The sequence below is a fragment of the Botryllus schlosseri genome, chromosome 6 (assembly GCF_051294905.1).
Source record: "Botryllus schlosseri isolate E-star chromosome 6, Bs_hap1, whole genome shotgun sequence".
NCBI classification, from domain to species: domain Eukaryota; kingdom Metazoa; phylum Chordata; class Ascidiacea; order Stolidobranchia; family Styelidae; genus Botryllus; species Botryllus schlosseri.
Genome location: NC_137241.1, coordinates 6,670,554 through 6,689,061, shown reverse-complemented (window position 1 = coordinate 6,689,061; position 18,508 = coordinate 6,670,554). Strand labels below are relative to the sequence as shown.

At 41.4% G+C, this 18,508-nt stretch overlaps 1 protein-coding gene across 2 annotated transcripts in view; it reads right to left on the bottom strand.

Annotated features, from left to right (window-relative positions):
- Window positions 1-17,649, bottom strand: part of LOC145440736 (fibrinogen-like protein A) — a 32,247-nt gene extending 14,598 nt beyond the window's left edge. Inside the window, exons 1-2 of one of the 2 annotated variants that reach the window (XM_080318475.1) lie at window positions 17,164-17,649; window positions 11,225-11,382 (exon numbers count right to left, since the gene is read on the bottom strand). In XM_080318475.1, coding sequence (XP_080174601.1) covers window positions 11,225-11,382; window positions 17,164-17,494 — 489 coding nt within the window. In that variant the 5' untranslated portion in view covers window positions 17,495-17,649. The remainder of the gene's footprint in view (window positions 1-11,224; window positions 11,383-17,163) is intronic. The other variant, XM_080318476.1, reaches the window with a different exon arrangement.
- Window positions 17,650-18,508: the final 859 nt, after the last annotated feature.

Below are 18,508 nucleotides of genomic sequence, written 5' to 3'. Positions count from 1 at the left end.
ACATGTCCCTACACGGGTAGGCAAACGGAAAACGACTGAACTCGTCAATGATTATCAAAAGATACTTATTTCTGCCAGCAACGGGGCCTTTGAAATCCACACTCAATCGCTCCATTGGTTTCGTAGCTTTAATCAACGAGCACTCCTCCGCCGGCCGAAAATAACGAGGCTTGATTCTGGCACACTCCATGCACGATCGGCATTCGGCTTTAACGTCATCAATCGAAAAGGGCAGATTTTTAGCCCTGACAAAATGCATAAGCCTCCGAACTCCCGGGTGTCCTAAATGAACATGTGCCTCCCGCAATGCTGAAATTGAATGAACAGAAAATATCCTTGATATAGCATCAGCAGCAAAATTCTGTATTCCAGGACGATGTTCAATTTCATAATCGAATGCACTAAGTTCAAGTTTCCACAGTAGAAGCTTTGTGTTTTTAATTTTACTCTTATGACATTTCTTGAAAATGAAGGACAGAGCCTTTTGGTCAGTAACCAACTTGAACCTTTTACCGTGAAGCAGATATCCCCATCTGCGTAAACCTTCTATGATAGCTGCAGCTTCCTTCTCAACGGCCGGATAGTTCTGTTCCGTCTTATTGAGCGTTCTAGACGCGAACGCGACCGGCCTACCTTTCTGGCTCAAAACAGCAGCGACAGCAGAGTTTGATGCGTCGCACTCCACAACAAACGGCGAATCATCACATATGTATCCAAGACTGGCTTCCAGCAAACCATCTTTGAGCTTCCGAAAGGCGTTCGACGCCTCCTGCCCCAGTGGATACCCTCTATTTTCTGTTAGAGGTTTCAGCTTTTCTGAAAAATTGACAATCCATTTAGAGTAATACGCAAACATACCAATGCATCGCTTCATTTCTGCAGCATTTCCAGGTGGTTTCATTTCCATGAGCGGTCGCAGATTTTCAGGATCGGGTCTGATATCACCGTGGGATACGCAGTGGCCGAGAAGTCTGAGCTTTTTCACTGAAAAAACGGATTTTTCTAGGTTCAGTGTTAGATTACTCAATTTTGCAGCTTCCATGAAGGCCTTCAGACGTCTGTCGTGTTCCTCCTGTGATCGCCCAATGATCGTGATGTCATCAAGATATGCCACCGTACCTTCCAGCTTATTGCGATCGATGAACGTGTCAATGAAACGCTGGAAAGCTGAAACACCATTAGTCACACCAAATGGAACTCTACGAAACTGATACAGCCGCCCATTCGCCTCAAACGCTGTTGGCGGCTTGTCGTCATCCGACAAGGGGATCTGATGGTAGGCGGACTTTAAATCAACAGAGCTATAGACGCTACCTTTCGCTATCTCGTTGACGACCTCGTCAATTTTCGGCAGAGGATATGCGTCCAGATATGTATAACGGTTTATCGTTTGTGAATAGTCAATAACCATCCGTCTTTTATGTCTGTCGCCTTTGGTTACGACAACTTGCGCCCTCCAGGGCGAGGAAGACCTTTCTATTATCCCTTCCCCCAACATTCTCTCAATCTCGGAATTGATGAAAGATTTATCCTGGCGGGAATAATACCTCGATTTTGTTGCTATGGGTTTGCTATCCGGATCAAGAAATCGGAACAGTCTCGGAATCTCGTAGGTTTTTGCAGCGGCGAGGTTGCACTGTCCGACATAGAGTGTATCACGAGGTCCATTAAATTTAAATATCACCTCTTTATGCTGTTCTAGAAACTCGTGTCCCAAGATAACATCGGCGCATAGATTAGAAACGACACCAAAATGAACGTTACGGTATACGCTTCCGGAAATGTTTATCGAAACCGCTACGGAGCCACGCATTTTGGTTACTGCATCTTTTGATGCCAGCCCAACGGTGACATCGCATGGTGTAATCGACAACTTCAGCCGCAACGCCACCTGATAATCTATGTAGTTCTCGGCGGCCCCCGAATCCAATAGCGCATCCAAGTCATTGCCTTCCAAACCAATCGTAATAATTGCACCTTTTAACGAGCTCGGAATCCCAGCCAGAAGCGACGCCACACGTCGGCGGTCCGAATCCTTAATAGGTTCGTCGGAATAAAGCGAATCGCAGTATTTCTTGAAATGCCCGATCTTCCCACATCCAAAGCATTCAGCATCCTTCGCGGGACATAGACTCTTGCGAAAAACATGACGAGTGCCACAATAACAGCATTTCTTCTGGTATTTACGAGTCTTCGAGGTTGAAGCAGCAATGGCAGACGGATCTGGTTTGGTATCGAGTCCGTTGTCATTAGCGCTATCCGCACATACAGATACCTTGGCGACCGATGCCAACGGCTGCTGGTAGTTTTCAGAGAACTTCTGTGCTTTTTCAAGAGTATCAGCAACTTGTGTGGCCTTCTGCAGTGTGAGGTCCTCATACTCTAGCAACCTTTGTCGTATACTTGAAGAGCGCAATCCGGTGATCATTGCATTCATCACGGACTCCTCCTTGTACTGTGCTGCCGAAATGTCCTTGAATTCGCATTGCTTAGCCAGAGCATGGAGACTCTGAACGTACTCAGATATGGTCTCCGATGGCTGCTGATTCCTTGTGGCTAACTCATGGCGCGCATAGACAAGATTCTTCTTTTTCACGTACAAGCCCTCAAGAAGTTTCATCGCATCCGTAAAGGTCGATTCTTCCTCAACCAGCGAAAAAGATTCAGCCGACAAGTACCCTGCCATTATACTGAACCTATCGATCTCTGGGTCACCATCTCTTCTAGCAGCATCGACGGACGTGAGATACGCCTTTATCATGCGCATCCAGTGCTTGAACTCCTGACCAGCATCATCATCCCTCGGCATAGCCTTTAACACGGGAACGCGAATGAGCGTCTGGTTCGACGCCATAGTAGATCTTTTCAGTTAATAAAATTGTGATGACCTTTATTTCACAGAGTAACCAAGGCTTTTATTAACTGAAAACGAGCACTATACGCAACACAGCTAGGCCAGCAACTATAAGGTACCAAGAAATGACAAATTAGGAGCGAGACAATATATAGAGGAAAAGACAGGTAATCAAGTAATAATTGGTTTAACTAAATATAAAGGACGAGACAATCGCGCACAAGAATTCACCACACAGGGACTTGATTAAAATTTTTCTTAGTATATTTCACCGTGATAATTATAAGGAAGTGGGTCTCAACCTGGGGAACGCGTGCCCCTTGGGGTCATGAAAGCATCTGAAGAGGATCGCGAAGCTGAGCTCAACTGAAAATTTTTTCGCGCTTCTCGCGATTTCCTTACGATTCCTAATTAGTGCTCTGTATTTAGTATGAATTTCATATTTAAATATCTCTCATCAATAGTCGTAACCTCCCATGCCACCAAACAATCCGTTAGGTGTGCTATAGCATCCTGATTGCGTTTTGTGATATGACGATAAAGGGGCGCGAAATCTACACATATAGTAGAAGCGTGTTTGAAGCTAACATGGTTACGATGCTGTCAGCATTGTGTGTCCTGGAACTGAACCCAAAGCAGAATTAGTAAATCTATGAACTGATCACTATGCTCACAGATTTAAATTTCAATCCTGTTCTAAGAATCGGGACAACAGACTTTCATCTCTATAGTTTTGACAAATTGGTTATTGAGGTCGACCAGCCTATGAAATCTCGCCATTGTTTCTGGCACGTGTACGATATCATCATAGCAATGTTTGGTTTGTTTCAAATAAGCATATATATTATCTCCATGTCCTCACTATATAATCAAATACCAGCAATATTGCGTTTTGGTTTATGATCCCAATTTTATATAGTGCGGCCCGCGGATGGATTCAGATGTTGAATGCGGCCCGCGAGCTCAAAAGTTTGCCCACCCCTGCTCTAGTCAGTGGCGGCTCGTGACAATATCGAGTGGTGGGGCAAAGGGTACATGCGATGTTAATAATCTAAATGACGTCACAACAGTGTATTCCGACGTGAAAATGTGACTTCGTGGTCGTCACACACAGTTTGTATACTGTATAGATATTAGGCGTGGTTAACTAGGCTTACGCATTTCAAATTTTATTAATATATTCATGACAGAAATATATTTAAAAAAAGAAAATATGAAGTACAGTAGTTCATACCTGCATATTTTAACGTCTGTATCAGTAGGCGTATTGCGCGCGGCGTGATTTCATAGTTGCAAGATGCTCAATGACGAATTCATTGAAATCTGGAATACCCATAATGACAGCGCTGAGACTCCTGAGCACATCTACTGTAACTCATCGAGCCTATATCTTTACACATCCCGATTCTAAGAGAAGTCTAGATGCGTTTTAATGTGTTGAAACCACGCTTGGATTCTGCGGATGAAATCGGAGTGGTCAATATGATATTAAAAAAGCCAGTTACTGCAGCAAAGTTGATGGAAAGCGATTTTTCAACTATAGGAATTTTGAAAGTTCACCACTGGTTACTACTCCGAAAAAAAGATGCATTGGAATACAAGCCAGTCAACTCTAACCGAGTAATGTCGACGATCGAGTAATATCGAGACACCGTATGCAGTAGAGACCACATGATTCAGATCACGATACCCAATTTTGTTCCAACTAGATAGACTGCCTCTGGGACCAGCAGTGTAAAAGTGTATAACAAGGCGTCCTTATCCTCGCTTATACGTCAGCCATTCATTTTTATCGAAATATGCCGGGAAAAAGGTAAGAGTGCGCTTTCCTCCCGCGTACGATTAGATCAATGCGGCCCGTAGACGATTATTTTGCGGCCCGCGACATCTTCCATTATGAACGCAATTGCTACTGGCACAGTATTGTAACGGAAGACCGATGTGTCATATTTTTCGAAGAGCAGTTGTTGTAACGAAACGTAGAAGCTCAAAATGATACCACGATAGTTTCTTCTGGAGTTATACATATCGCCTGATCTTAGGTAAAACGTTGCTAGCTAGGTGTCAAGCCCAGCAACCCATATTTCGAGGCATTGTTAAAATTGCCGACGACGTTACCGACGCATTGTTCAAAATTCTTAGAATATCGCTAAACCCAAGAATCTGCGAGAGAAGGTGTGACTGCAATAAAACTTCAATGTACTGTGCGAATATTCGCTGTTTCTGCAACTTAGCAGCAAGGCCAACACAACATCACCTGACAAATTTCGACGCTACAGTTGTCTGATTCAACCGTCACCAGAAGACTGAGTAACGGCGCAGTCTCAGTCGATGTTTTATCGCGTGCTCTTACACACGTTGCCACGTAGACTACTTCAGCCTCTAGCGTTGGACGAATCCACCGACTTCACACACATTGCATAGCTAATTATCCAGGTGCGTTTTATCAGATTGGACATGGACATATTTCCAGAGGAAATACTGACATGGCAAACGTGCGAAGGGGACCAATGAAAAACATCAACTTGACAAAGCTGACTTCTGTAACTATTGGTGTTGGGCTCCAGTCATGGAAAAAATGAGATGGGTTGATTGGTTTGCTCAGAAATGATCCCGCTCACCAGACTTCTTCTCGTATCACTGAGAGCTCAAAGTGATAATGGCCTCTGTAACGAATAACGTAATTTTATACTTGCTCGCTCACGCATTGAAACAGAGAGTTTGATTCTATGGTGGAAATGTTTGAAGGTGCATATACCGACTAGCAACGAATGCTATGCGCACGCTCCAGGAAGGGATTTACTTGCGCGGCTGAAAGATAGATATTGTAACAAAAAAAAAACAGCAACTGCAAACTTACGAGCGCTGTCCATTATTGCTTTAGAATGCATTAAAATGTACGAAATTTCCGTATAAGACTGGTAAATAGGCTACAGTAGTAGTTAATATGATCGCTCGCGAACTAATGTTTTTTGCATGGGGCTCTTATGGGTGCGGCGTTGATGTGCCTGAAAACCCGGGGTGGTGATGGTACCCTTTTAGACCCCCCTTGTGGTGGTGATGTGCCATGTGTTCTTATGGATGCGGTGATGATGGTACCCTTTCTGGTATAGGCTGCGGCGATGATGTGCCGTGAAAACTCGTGGTGATGATGGTACCCTTTCAGACCTCCATGCGGTGATGATGTGCCTATGTGGTGATGATGGTACCCTTTCAGATATATGCTGTGGCGATGATGTGCCCACGGATTCTTGTGTCGTAGTGAACTATCGTTGTGGATGTAGGCCGCGGCGATGATGTGTCTGTCATGTATTCTTACGCGGTCTCTGGTGATTCTCTATGTGTTCTTATGGGCGCGGTCGTGAATCGCCCTTTCGGGTATAGGTATCTCTCGATCGGTGTTGAATATGTATCAAGTAAATAGTCACGTGATTGATCCTTAGTTAATGTGTATATCACAAATTATTATATATGACCGATTCGAGTTATTCCCAGCGTTTACGGTGATTACGACATCAATATATCGTTATTCTTATGGCGGGGGTGGCATGCGGCTATTGTGTCTTATGGATGCGGCGGTGATTCGTACATGTCGTACTTTTAGCAAAAAAGGGTGTGAAATAGTTTTCTAAATCTAGGAGTCAGTTGCTTGGTAATATTTTGGTAACTAGTTTGCCACAGAGCCGGCGTAGACGGCGATTCAAATACCAACAATAGCCGCGTTCACATACTAACACTTCAAAAAGGTGTGAAATATTTGTAAAATCCTACGATCGCCCACAAGATAACACCTCAGACATAGTCATCTTTCACGACTTGGTGTCATAGCCATACCGATCGCTCACGCGGTGAAATTTTAGTAATCAGTTTGTCACAGAACTTGATTTCGCTGGTAAGATTTAATAAGTAACGACTAACAGAACCGCCAGTGTCGATAACTTGAATAGCAACAAATTGTCACTTATTTCGGTCCTAACCCTAATCCTTTGTACGGTTACCGCATACTCAAATAGGTGTGAAATAATTGTAAAATCCCACGATCGCTCACAAGGGTAAGGAATAACAGAACCACAACGGCGGCGACTTGAATACCCACAAATTGGCAATTGTTGGTATAACTCGAATCTTTTTAAGAGTATAATCCTTTTGAAACTGAATATTACTTGACTTGACCAACTTTCAACTCCGTTTCCGGATCATTCACACATTCCACGCCGCTGTTTTAACACTTATAGAATCAATACCAACTATCTCTAACCCGATAATATTCAATCATTTTGGTAATTTGCCAACTTTAAATCCGTTCGCCAGATGTTCTACAGGTAAACTGAGATAATCCGGAATGAAATGGACTTTGACATAGTCTGAATTGAAATAGATTGACAAACATAACTACCAACTTTGATCCAGTCACATTTCAAGATTATACTTTGAAACAATCCTTGAAACATTACAACTCTATTCGCGATCTGGCTTTCCGTTTGCCAAAGAGACATTTTAACATCTTACCATACTCAAAAGAATTATTCATAACATTAACCGGTGTTACAAATCTAGTTTTCACTTACTTGATTATATCACTACAACTCGCAAACTTGAATTAATTCATCCTGGTTGTATTCATATGACCGATAATTTTTATTCAACTGTAAAGGTCGTTACTATTCTGTAAGACAAAGTATTTAGTAATCGGTACATATACGACTTGGCATAAACCTATTACATTTTGAGTATATGAGATTTGAATGACTGAATAATAACTGAGAATTAAATTATGACAAGTGAATCCGTATATTACAGCGTAAAAGATATTGGAATGTCAGCAACTCTTTACGGTCATAGTTACAACCGCATTAACTAATTTACCCGGCCAACACGTCATGATCATTCCTGAAATCAACACAAACGCGGCCACTGACTTGAGTTAACCACAAAACGGTACAAATGGTAAAACTTGATCACATATTTGTTGATCACAGACATGGCAAAAAAACATTACCGAGATTTTATAAACTAGTCATATTACTCTACACATCTATCAATATCAAAATGCGAGTCATCCAATTTTCTACTAAAGTAACATTTCACTTTCGGAATCGGATTCGGTATAGTCATACAAATTGTATTAAATCCAACATCAAAACAAAAGGACTTTTTAGTTCATTGAAATCAAATTATTCGTCTGCGACTTGTGCTTTTTTAGATTGCACGCAACAATTCGTTACGAATGAGCTGTAACCAAAGTTAAGAAATCTTTGTGTCCACAGATATGGAAGATGAATATAGATAACACAATCACGAATCGACGTTTCAGAGTATTTCACCGATGTAATAAACTTGTTAGTGTCACCTATCTAAAGGTATGCACGCGTTCGATTTCCATACCGACTGTCGCGATGTTTAGGATTCACTTACAATAACCATGGGTGGGGATTTAACATCAAGGTCGTTACTGGCGGTATTCACAACAGGGAATTGAAACATTACACAGTGTGAAAATATCTCTTTGATATCAAAGCACCGTAATCGCGTCATTCAGAAGTAATCGTAATCGCAATCGATTACATTCAAGAAGTAATCACCCCATGTCTGCTATGATTTCCAATTTGTAATCATCTGTTTCGTTAATTCATTCTTGATGTCTGCTTGATACTATAGTATTCCCGGATTATCGCGCACTGTGACTTGTAAATGTGCAATGTGCATACTACATAGTTTAATTCGTTATGGGCACGGCGCAATGTGCATGGCACAGTGTATAATTCGATTATTCGATTTATTTCAACCGGAAAATATTATATTCAGATATAATATTATATTATACTTGATCGACACCGGATGGACTGCAACGAGTGCACCAATATCGAACGTCAAACCATTGGCCATTTGGTACAAATCGAATTTCTATTGATCACGTTGTTATATCCGCCCATATTGCTCTTACTACAGTTACAGTTGTATAATAATCGCACATTTAAAAATTGAATTGAGCTGCATGGCTTAATGTTAACGAGTAGACTACAGTGCCAGTGTTAAAACGCCGCATCAGAATTTTAATGCTGTACGCAGCAATGGCACGGAGTAAAGTGCGTTCTAATGCAACTATATGATGTTACATGATGTTATCGACAATTGACAAGTATTCATTATGTCGTCACAAGCAGGTACGGCGGCACGTATGTCTTTGTTGCTGCATCCGATGTTACTGACGGCTGACAGACTCTAGATTACTATAGATAACTAACATACGGGTAAATTAGTAATCTATATAGACCAGGGGCGGCCAACCTTTTCGGCTATAGGGCCACATGAAATTGACGAACGAGTGCGCTGCCCACTAGCCGCGCCAGGCGCGTAAAATTTTCAAAGTTAATATTATTATTACTTGCGTATATTGCGGGTCGACTGTATACCGCCCGCTGGGCTCAGTTTGCAAGGACAGAACTATTCGGCATCTGGACATCTCGATATCGAAGATTTCCGCTAATATACGACAATCATTTTGAGCCTACATTTCATCGCCGACGATCTTTCTGCGAGCGCAACGCGAAAATACCTTTTCTCGTAATTACGAATATAGTTCGACTCAATCGGCTAAATCAGGCGTTTTTTTCATTTTCAGGTAGGGGAAGGCTACAAAGAAATAAATCGTGTGACAATTAAACACGCGAAGCGTGAAGAAAAATTTTACTACTATTTTAGTTTATTGTAATGTACGACGATTTACTAAAAATGTGACTGGACCCTGGATCTGCCATTGCGTCGAAACTGACATTTTAGTCATCAACATCCCAAGTGTCGCGGCCGGACTAATCATATTTTTGGTTGACCTTGCAAGTTCACAATCTGAGCAATTCAATTTCGATAATATAAGATAATTTTGATGATATAGTGGGAAATTAGGTCGCGGGCTACTCAAAACCTTCTCGCGGGCCACATATGGCCCGCAGACCGTGGGTTGCCCACCCCTTATATAGACAGACACCTTCGATCGTTTTCAGAGCCGGAGCCGGAGCTGGAGCCGGAGCAGTGGTATTAATGCGGCTCCGGAGCTGGAGCCGGAGCTAATGTATGATAGAATAAAGCTCCGGAGCCGGAGCTGGAGCAATGCAAATTTACGGCTGCTCTAAAGCCCTGTAAGCAAATGGCTTGAAGACCACAATTTCACGGTGAAATTGACATTGGAGAATTTAAAATAAAAGTAAATGTTTGAATGCAAAACGAGAATGTTTGTAAACTGTATCATGATACCATCGTCTCATCACCTATCTCAGTATGGAACACAGTTAACGTTAGCACAGACACACCGGCTTTTGCGGGAAATACGCAATGCGTTACGTAGGCAGATCGTTAGGTGTCAGATCGGCACACATCTCTACCATAGTCGACCTCGATAACGAAATTACTGCCCTAATCATTGAGTGTCAACCTTGAGACTTGGCACAGCGTTCGATACTAAAATCAAGACATACTGTGCAAAAGCTCATTACCGATCTAGGTAAGGAGCATCGTTAAAATCAATACCTGTTAGCGATAAATGACGAATCAGCTCTCACTCGACTTAGGAAACGGAATTACCACTAACACAGTTCAGTGACAAACTTAAAACTTGGTACAGCGTTCGATACTAACATTAAGACCTACCGTGCCAAATGTCATGACCGATCTCGGTATCGAACATCGTCAAAATCAATGGACACCAATACCGGCTTTTGAGTAAAATCTGTTTGCGATACATGACGGATCAGCACACACTCAATTTCGGAAACGGAATTACTGCCCTAATCTTTAAGTACCAACCCTGAAACTTGGGGTGTTAAATATCACCATCAGGACATAACACACCAAGTTTCAAGAATTATCATGGTGTGAAACACCGTCAAAATGGAACTATACCAGCAAAGATCGACTCAACGCATATGACGGTAACCGAGTTCAGATATAGATACGATTGTTACATCACACCGTAAGGCAACTAGGCTACGTTGCCCCACCTGCTCGGTAATTTTATGAATAGGAGAGAGTAAATCACCGTTTCTTTATTGTGCGCGGCTTTGAGAGAATAGACAGTAAAAGCTTGTTTTGAGCGCTACCGGGGCATGCCCCGGCTAGGCATTCGCAAAGCGAAAAACCGGAAGAGAATTCGATTTTTGCAGAGGCTTCGCTATATATGGGCATTTACAAGCGAAAGCACAAGAAGAATGTGGTTTTCGCTGGGATGTCGGTATATATTGATTGCTGTGCGTCTATAAATGATAAATAATTGTTATTGGACCGAATTTTAGGTGGGGCAATGCCCCAGTTGCCCTATAGGACGAGCCGCCACAGGCTCTAGTGATGATAGGATAAAATATATGGTGCGGAACTCACAATCCAGCTGCCACCATCCGTTGTCGTGTCGCAATAAACAGCGCGAACACCAACTGACGGAATTCTTATCTTGAACACTCCGCCGGTAGCACTTCGTGAAATGGAATAGTTGACGTCTACTGCACTGCAGTTTTCAAATCCGGAAAGTGTCCTGATAGCTGAAAAATAGTAAATATTGTCATGCGTCCACGATAGCACGTATCGTCAAATATTTATGACACTATACATATATTGTTGTTATCGCTGGGTACCAGTGATGTGCAGTTGAAGTCTGAGTTTCGCTATTTTTCGCTTTATGAATTCGAAGTCGAAGTCACAGAATTTATTAGCCTCCTTTGCTGTTGGAGAGGGAGCCGGAGTCGTGGGAAAATACAGGCGGGAGTCGTGGTCGGAGTTTGTAGAAATACTCCTGACTTGAACCCCGACTCCAACTACGTTAATTTGAAGTCAAGTACTTTCAAAGGTCCGTGAAAACTGCAAATAGTAAATACAATGGGATGTGTATCTGTAAACAATCACAGTTATTTATCAACATTATTGATCAACTAACACATACTATTTGGGAATTGCAATTCAGTTGCATAATGAAAGAAAATTGCAAGATGCATCGTCGCGACCAACACAAAATTACTGAAGAAGTCACAAACCAGTGCAATTTTTGTAATTATACCTTGTTACTGTGAAGGACTAAACATATAGTCCACTTTTGCAAGCAGAAATATCGCTAATATAATGGATGCAATTATAGCCAAACACCGCCTCCCACTTGATAAAAATCCTAAACATTTCTAGTACGAAATCCAACCTAGTACGGATAAACGGCGGAGATAACCTGTGTAGCCCAGTACCCACGATGTGGCTCTTGGTTTATAAAAGGTGGGTGGACCCTGGTGTAGTAGTGTGAAAATTTGGACATGTCTGTATTATGTGCCGACATGTACACATGAGCTACACTTCCTTTGTTTTTTCCTCATTTTATTTACACAGGTTACAATACATTAGAGGCGGGAATGCACCGAAGCTGGATTGGATATCTGGCCGGATTCTTTCGTTTTTGGCTGGGTCGGATCGGAGCCGGATGAGTACATTTTGATACAGTCAGAACCACTATTAAGGTCATTCATGAGCATGACTGTTGTGATTAGGCTATACCAACCATACCCGCCAGTAGCCACCAATAAAAACCTCTGTTAAATGCAAACATATGGAGTTTTTTGCCATGTTTCTCTTGGTGCCATATTCAATATATAAGCTAAACCAGCACCGTTTGAACTGTTACTGTGTTCATGGTTTACTAGAAATAGGTACTCGTAAATAATTATTATTGGGGGTTTTCGGGCCGGATTTCGGTCATTTCAAGGATCCGGCCAAGGAGTCAGATCAGAGTCTGACCAGAGAATTTATCGATCCACCGCGAAATAGGATACATTTCATGTTTGAATAATTCATGCGTAGAGCGAAGTACCTGTGGCTTTTCAAAACTATAAAAACTTATAACTAGGACTGGGTTCGAATCTGAATCGAATCGAATCTGCAGTCGAATCTGAATCGAGCATAAATTTTAATGATACAAGTCGCGTGTGAAATTTTTTTTTCGAGTATTGAAATGATACGCTTCTTGACACAAATAGTCAACGAAAACTATAGTTTTGATAATATTGGTCTCCGTGGAAAGCAAGTGAAAAGAATAAATCTGTGAAGTTGTAATCCATAGCATTACCACAGAATGCAGTGAAATAGGTAAGTTCGACATAATACCAAATTATCTTTATATTGATGTTGAGCTTTCATCAAATTCTTTGCGATCGCATTAAATATATATATTTGAACTTTCCACATCTTTCATACTGTTATGACGTCATAGTGACTAATACTCGAATACTAGACTCGACTCGAAGCCTAAGAATCGATTCAGAATCGATTCACTCAGGTACTCTATTTCGCCCAGACCTACTTCGTATGAGAGAAGGATAAATGTTTGGAATGAAATACTCTCATGTCAATTGCACGGTGAAAATTTCAGCAGCGTCACAACACAACTATCTAACGTGTTATCCAGATTTGGATAACAAAAAAATTTGCACCTAATCCAAATTAGATTAGAATTAGAGCTACACAGTTGTTTCCAAATTAGCTTAGAATTAGAATTAGAGCTACAATTTTTTTAATTCGATTAGAATTGAGCAACACAGCCTTTTCCAAACTAGGTTAGAATTAGAATTACTGAATTCGCAAAAAACTTGGAAATGTAATGAAATTGTAAATGAGAATGAAATACAGCAAAAATCAAGTTCGGTTCATATCAAATCACAGTGCATTCCGATCAGCATGAGAATGGTTTATGTGCGTAGACTAAGCCTCGTTCGCTTTGCATTATACCAGGCTCACCAACACGCGGCCCGTTTATGATTATATTTATTCTTTTATTTTTACTTTTTTTAATAATGTATTACTTCTTTTGTGATTACCGTGCCCATCGCCCATGTTATTCAGCACGGCGTTGTAATAAACTTAAGTTTTAAAAACGTTGTGGCTCGACTATGTGGCCTATTTTCTCTCGATATTGCAGTAGCTCCCGACCGGGGATCCGCGAAGCATTTTCAGGGGGTCCGCGAAACCTCTAAAGCAGCAAAATGATTGATAACCTAATATGTATTTTTTGTAATTAATGAAAGCATGAAATAGTTTAGCTTCATAATTGCTAAAACTCTGCGACTCACATCATTAAAATGGTCGTCTGAGATGAAATACCCGACTATGCTAACTCATTTTAATTGTCAAATTGCCAATAGCCTGCCAATGCAAACATGATCCTTTAGTAGTCTTTAGAGATGTCTTGATGGGGTTTGTCGAAAATGAAATATTGGAGATAGCAAGCAAACCCAATTTCTACATATTGTCGTGTGTTGTTATTTAAAAATAAAAGCCACTTTGTGGCTGTTGTGGCCCAAAATTAATATTTGCTCAAGAAAGATGACGGTTGCATGATAATTGAGCTAATTTTGTGTGAAAACTTGAGGGGGTCCGCGGGGTTCTGTGATGATGCAAAAGGGGTCCGCGAAGACAAAACGGTTGAGAACCACTGCGATATTGCATTCCTGCGGTCCGCGGCTTCTGCGAAATTTGAAAAGTGGCCCTCAACGCGTTTTTAATTGGTGACCCCTGCATTTTACAGTTCTTCTGCAAGACTGAAAACTCATTCCGGTGGTGCTGATGTTGCAGTCATTCCTACGAGTTCTCGAGCAGCAGCTTTGAGATGAGGAAAACGGTTTTCTCTTTTCCAGTAGCACAAAATATCGCAGTCCATGCTCTCACGCTCTGCTGCAAAATATCTTTCGGATTCATCCTCTATTATATTTTCTTAAGGTTAGATCTGAAGCAATCTTTCTATTTATTCTTGATGTAGTTAAGGGAATTGAACAAGCCTGCGTTATACATATTTTTTCCTTGCTGTTGTTCTGCATGTGATCGAAACTAGAAGGCTGATCACAGACTACAAGCTACTATACTAGCATGGCTATTATTTTTCACAATAACTACTATGACTGTACGGTGTAAGTAATGCGATTGCGGCTTGGCATTGGATTTCCCTTTGCGAGAGGGATATAGGCCTACTGGTTAACTCGATGCAAAATGACGCGGACATAGACGTATTTTCTGGAAAACAATGAATTAGATTGGAATTAAAATTAGAGTATGGAAATATTTACCAAATTAGATTAGAATTAGAATTGGAGCAAAAGATCATATTTCACAAATTAAATTAGAATTAGAATAAGAGCATGGAAATATTTCACAAATTAGATTAGAATTAGATAACTAGAATTATCTAGTTGTCTTAGTCTGGTACTGTCATAATTATTATCTTTGTATATTAAATCCAATGTTTCGGTGGAAATCATTTCACCGCCACTGTGGCATATAATTTTCGAAATAAATTTGTAGCACAGTTGGAGTTAGAATTCTGTGAGGAGAATATTGGAAGTTGGGGTCGGAGTTGGAGTCGATCCATTGAAAATGTCTGGATTCGGAGTCAAAGTTGCGGTCGCCTTGCGGCCGGTATTAAAATTTACCAACTCCACAGTCCTGCTGATAATAGTCTGATGTAAAGTCCATAGTCTAGCAGTGTTGGGATGACTCGAGTCATGACTTGACTCAAGTCACCTTTTTCGTATGACTTGACTTGACTCGAGTCACTTTGCTAAAATGACTTGACTTGACTCGGTGATTCAGGAATGTGGATTGACTCGTGACTTGGAGAAAAATTCACGAGTCAAGTTCAAGTCATCAAGTAATCGGTGTCGATAAAAATTACCGTATCTTGCATATGTTCGGATTGTTTGCGTAACGCTGGTGTAACCCGTGAGAGCGACCAATCATTTAATGATCGTGCGTTTTACAGATCATTCATTGTTCTATCACAAATAAATTGACCACAAACGAAGTATCGAAGCTTACAGCTCACGATGTCGTAAACTAGTAAAGTAAAGTAATTTATGTTTTCTGTTTTCACCTTGACCAAACCTCTTGTTTTATTGAAATTAAATTCGAATATAGTTTGTATATTTCTCAACCATTGGCGCAGGCTCGAACTGTATCATATCTATTTGTAAATGGGTAATGTATTTCATCCTATCAATTCGTATCTATTCTTTATTTTAGCTGGTAACTATCAACTTAGGTTTAGCAGTTCTACGAATACATGAGCGATACAGCGCCTTCTAGCGTGTATATTCAACTCTTTATTCGTTCATCGGTTAGAAATCCATGACCACTCAATCTGTTTTCCAGACGGCTTGCAAAACGCAATGACGTTATCATGCCTCATACTTCGAAAAGGCAACTTGACTTGAATTGTGACTTGACTCGTGACTTGACTTGACTTGACTCGTCTTGACTCGAGTCACCTCCCAAAATCGAGTGACTTGACTTGACTCGAGTCACCTTTGGAAATCGGGTGACTTGACTTGACTCGAGTCAAAATGTGCAAAGAATCGAAATGACTCGTGACTCGAAGGTAGTGACTTGATCCCAACACTATAGTCTAGGCGTGTCAAACATGCAGGTCGCGGGTTACATCCGGCCTACGAAGCAATTATGAGCATAGGTTGAAAAATGTCTGTTTTATCAAGCACATCTATAACAGAAGATGATATTTGTAGTAAGAAATACTTTCATGTTAATAATCACGCAATACAGCAAATAACGAAATTATTGTTCAATGGTCAGAGGTCATATTGTAACGGTATTACTACGGTATTGCGGTTTCACTTTAGGCACCATTAAGCACAAGTCGGTGACATTGACATCGAATTCTGAGAAGGTAGAATAGTGCACACTCAATTAGAAGTTTTCCGGTCGAACATCGACAAAAAACTATTTATTCTCTTAGGCGAAAATGCCAATGCAAAACCATTGCATCCAGGTTCCATGAATAACATGACAGTCATACTATTTAATTTTTTCCCCGAAAACGTTCCTGGTCTCCTTGGAAATCCGAATGGTAATTTAGTGAAAAGTAACCAAAATTACTACATTTCAATTTCGGCGTTCACCTTGTATTTCTTAAGACTTATACGCAGAGTCAACATTACGACTGAAACTTAATGGAAGAATAGAAATATGCCAACTTTTATCGTCGGTAATGCCACTGTTTTAGCGATTTATAGCTATACCTTTTTAATCGGCCAATCACTGACCTTTCCGATTCCGTTGTTTGGGAATAAAAGTATTGCTAGCATCGCGCCTCTCTGATAGTATAATGCAGATGTATAGGCTCGATAATAAAGCTCGCAAGTGACAACAAAGGGTATGGATATTTAGGTAACACTTTGGAATCATTTGAATGGAGCGCCCTGCAAGCGATCAAAATGTTTGAATCGTGCCCGCGACCCAGGTTGAGTTTGACAATAAGTGTTGTGCATCATATAAAATTGGACCTGTTTTTATCTTTCGATCCATTACTTCCTCGATAGCCGTCATGTTCACGATCGCTTGTGGGCCTGCGGGGCCGACAGGTCCTGGTATTCCTTGGAGACCGATATCCCCTGGTCTTCCGATTGGACCAATGGGACCGGGTGGCCCACGAATTCCTGGGGGCCCAGCTTTTCCGACTCTAATCGGATTGACATCGCTCATCGTGTCCTCTCTATCGCACCAGTGGTCACATTGCTTGCAAACGATTGATTTGAACGACGAAGCGCCAAAATTTGGTGTGACATCCAGTTTATGGCTCAGAGCGAGCAGGAATAATATCTCGAGTAATATCATCTAAATGAGACGACAGCCAAGGTATGTGATGCCACAGCGAAACGACGATTCTGTGGCTTAGTTATCAGTAGACACATGCAGGCTCGGGATTACCGATTATAATCTCATACAGGACCATGACAGTACTTTGAATTTATACCGCCGGGCTCAGATTGCAAGGACAGGCCTATTGGACATTCAATATCGAAGAGTCCAAGACCAATATTCGGGGGTTATTTTGCCAAAGGCAGTATTGCCGACGATATTTATGGGGCCATAAACTTCGCGTAATCCCGCTCTAGCCTTTATAACTTATTGGGTTTTCCAGTAACAGAAATGACTAGGGCCGAAATGATGGCACCTACCAGTACCGCAACCATTGATTGAAGCCCTTTACCTAGACAAAAACATCTAAACTGCCGATTGAAGTCGTACAAGAGGTTTGGTTAAAGTGCATACCGACCACAACAGTGGTTCCCAACGTGGGCGATATCGCCCCCAGGCGGTGATTTTGAGAAGCAAGAGGGCGATAATGTCAACTGGGCGGCGATGAGGTGGCAAATATGTTAGAACGTCCTGTGAGATACCGTAGTTTTCCATGTATAATGCGCCCGCATATATAGTAAGCACCCTAAAATGGCATGTAGATTCTCCGAAAAGCCTGTACCCATGTAGCAAAAGTGTAACAATTTTAGTCACAAGAAGTCACTGTTTCCGTGTAGCTTAGTGCAAACAGTGCCGTAACAGCACTTCGTCAGTCCCCCCCCCCCAAAAAACGTTGGTCTTGGCCCCCCATAGGGTGATAAACCGGACTACTGGGGGGTGAAACCCCCTTTCTCTACCGCCTCTTTGCCGCTACTTGTCATCAGTATTGGGTGTCCGTTTAGTGGACCACCTATTCTCGCCTACACGCGCGAAGCGCGAAAAATTTCAAGAATTCGTGATTGAATCGGTCAGTATTATCATGAATTGCAAATATATTGCTATCAATTTTTATCCCCTATCTGCTGACGTAATCAGATTTACCGATAGAGC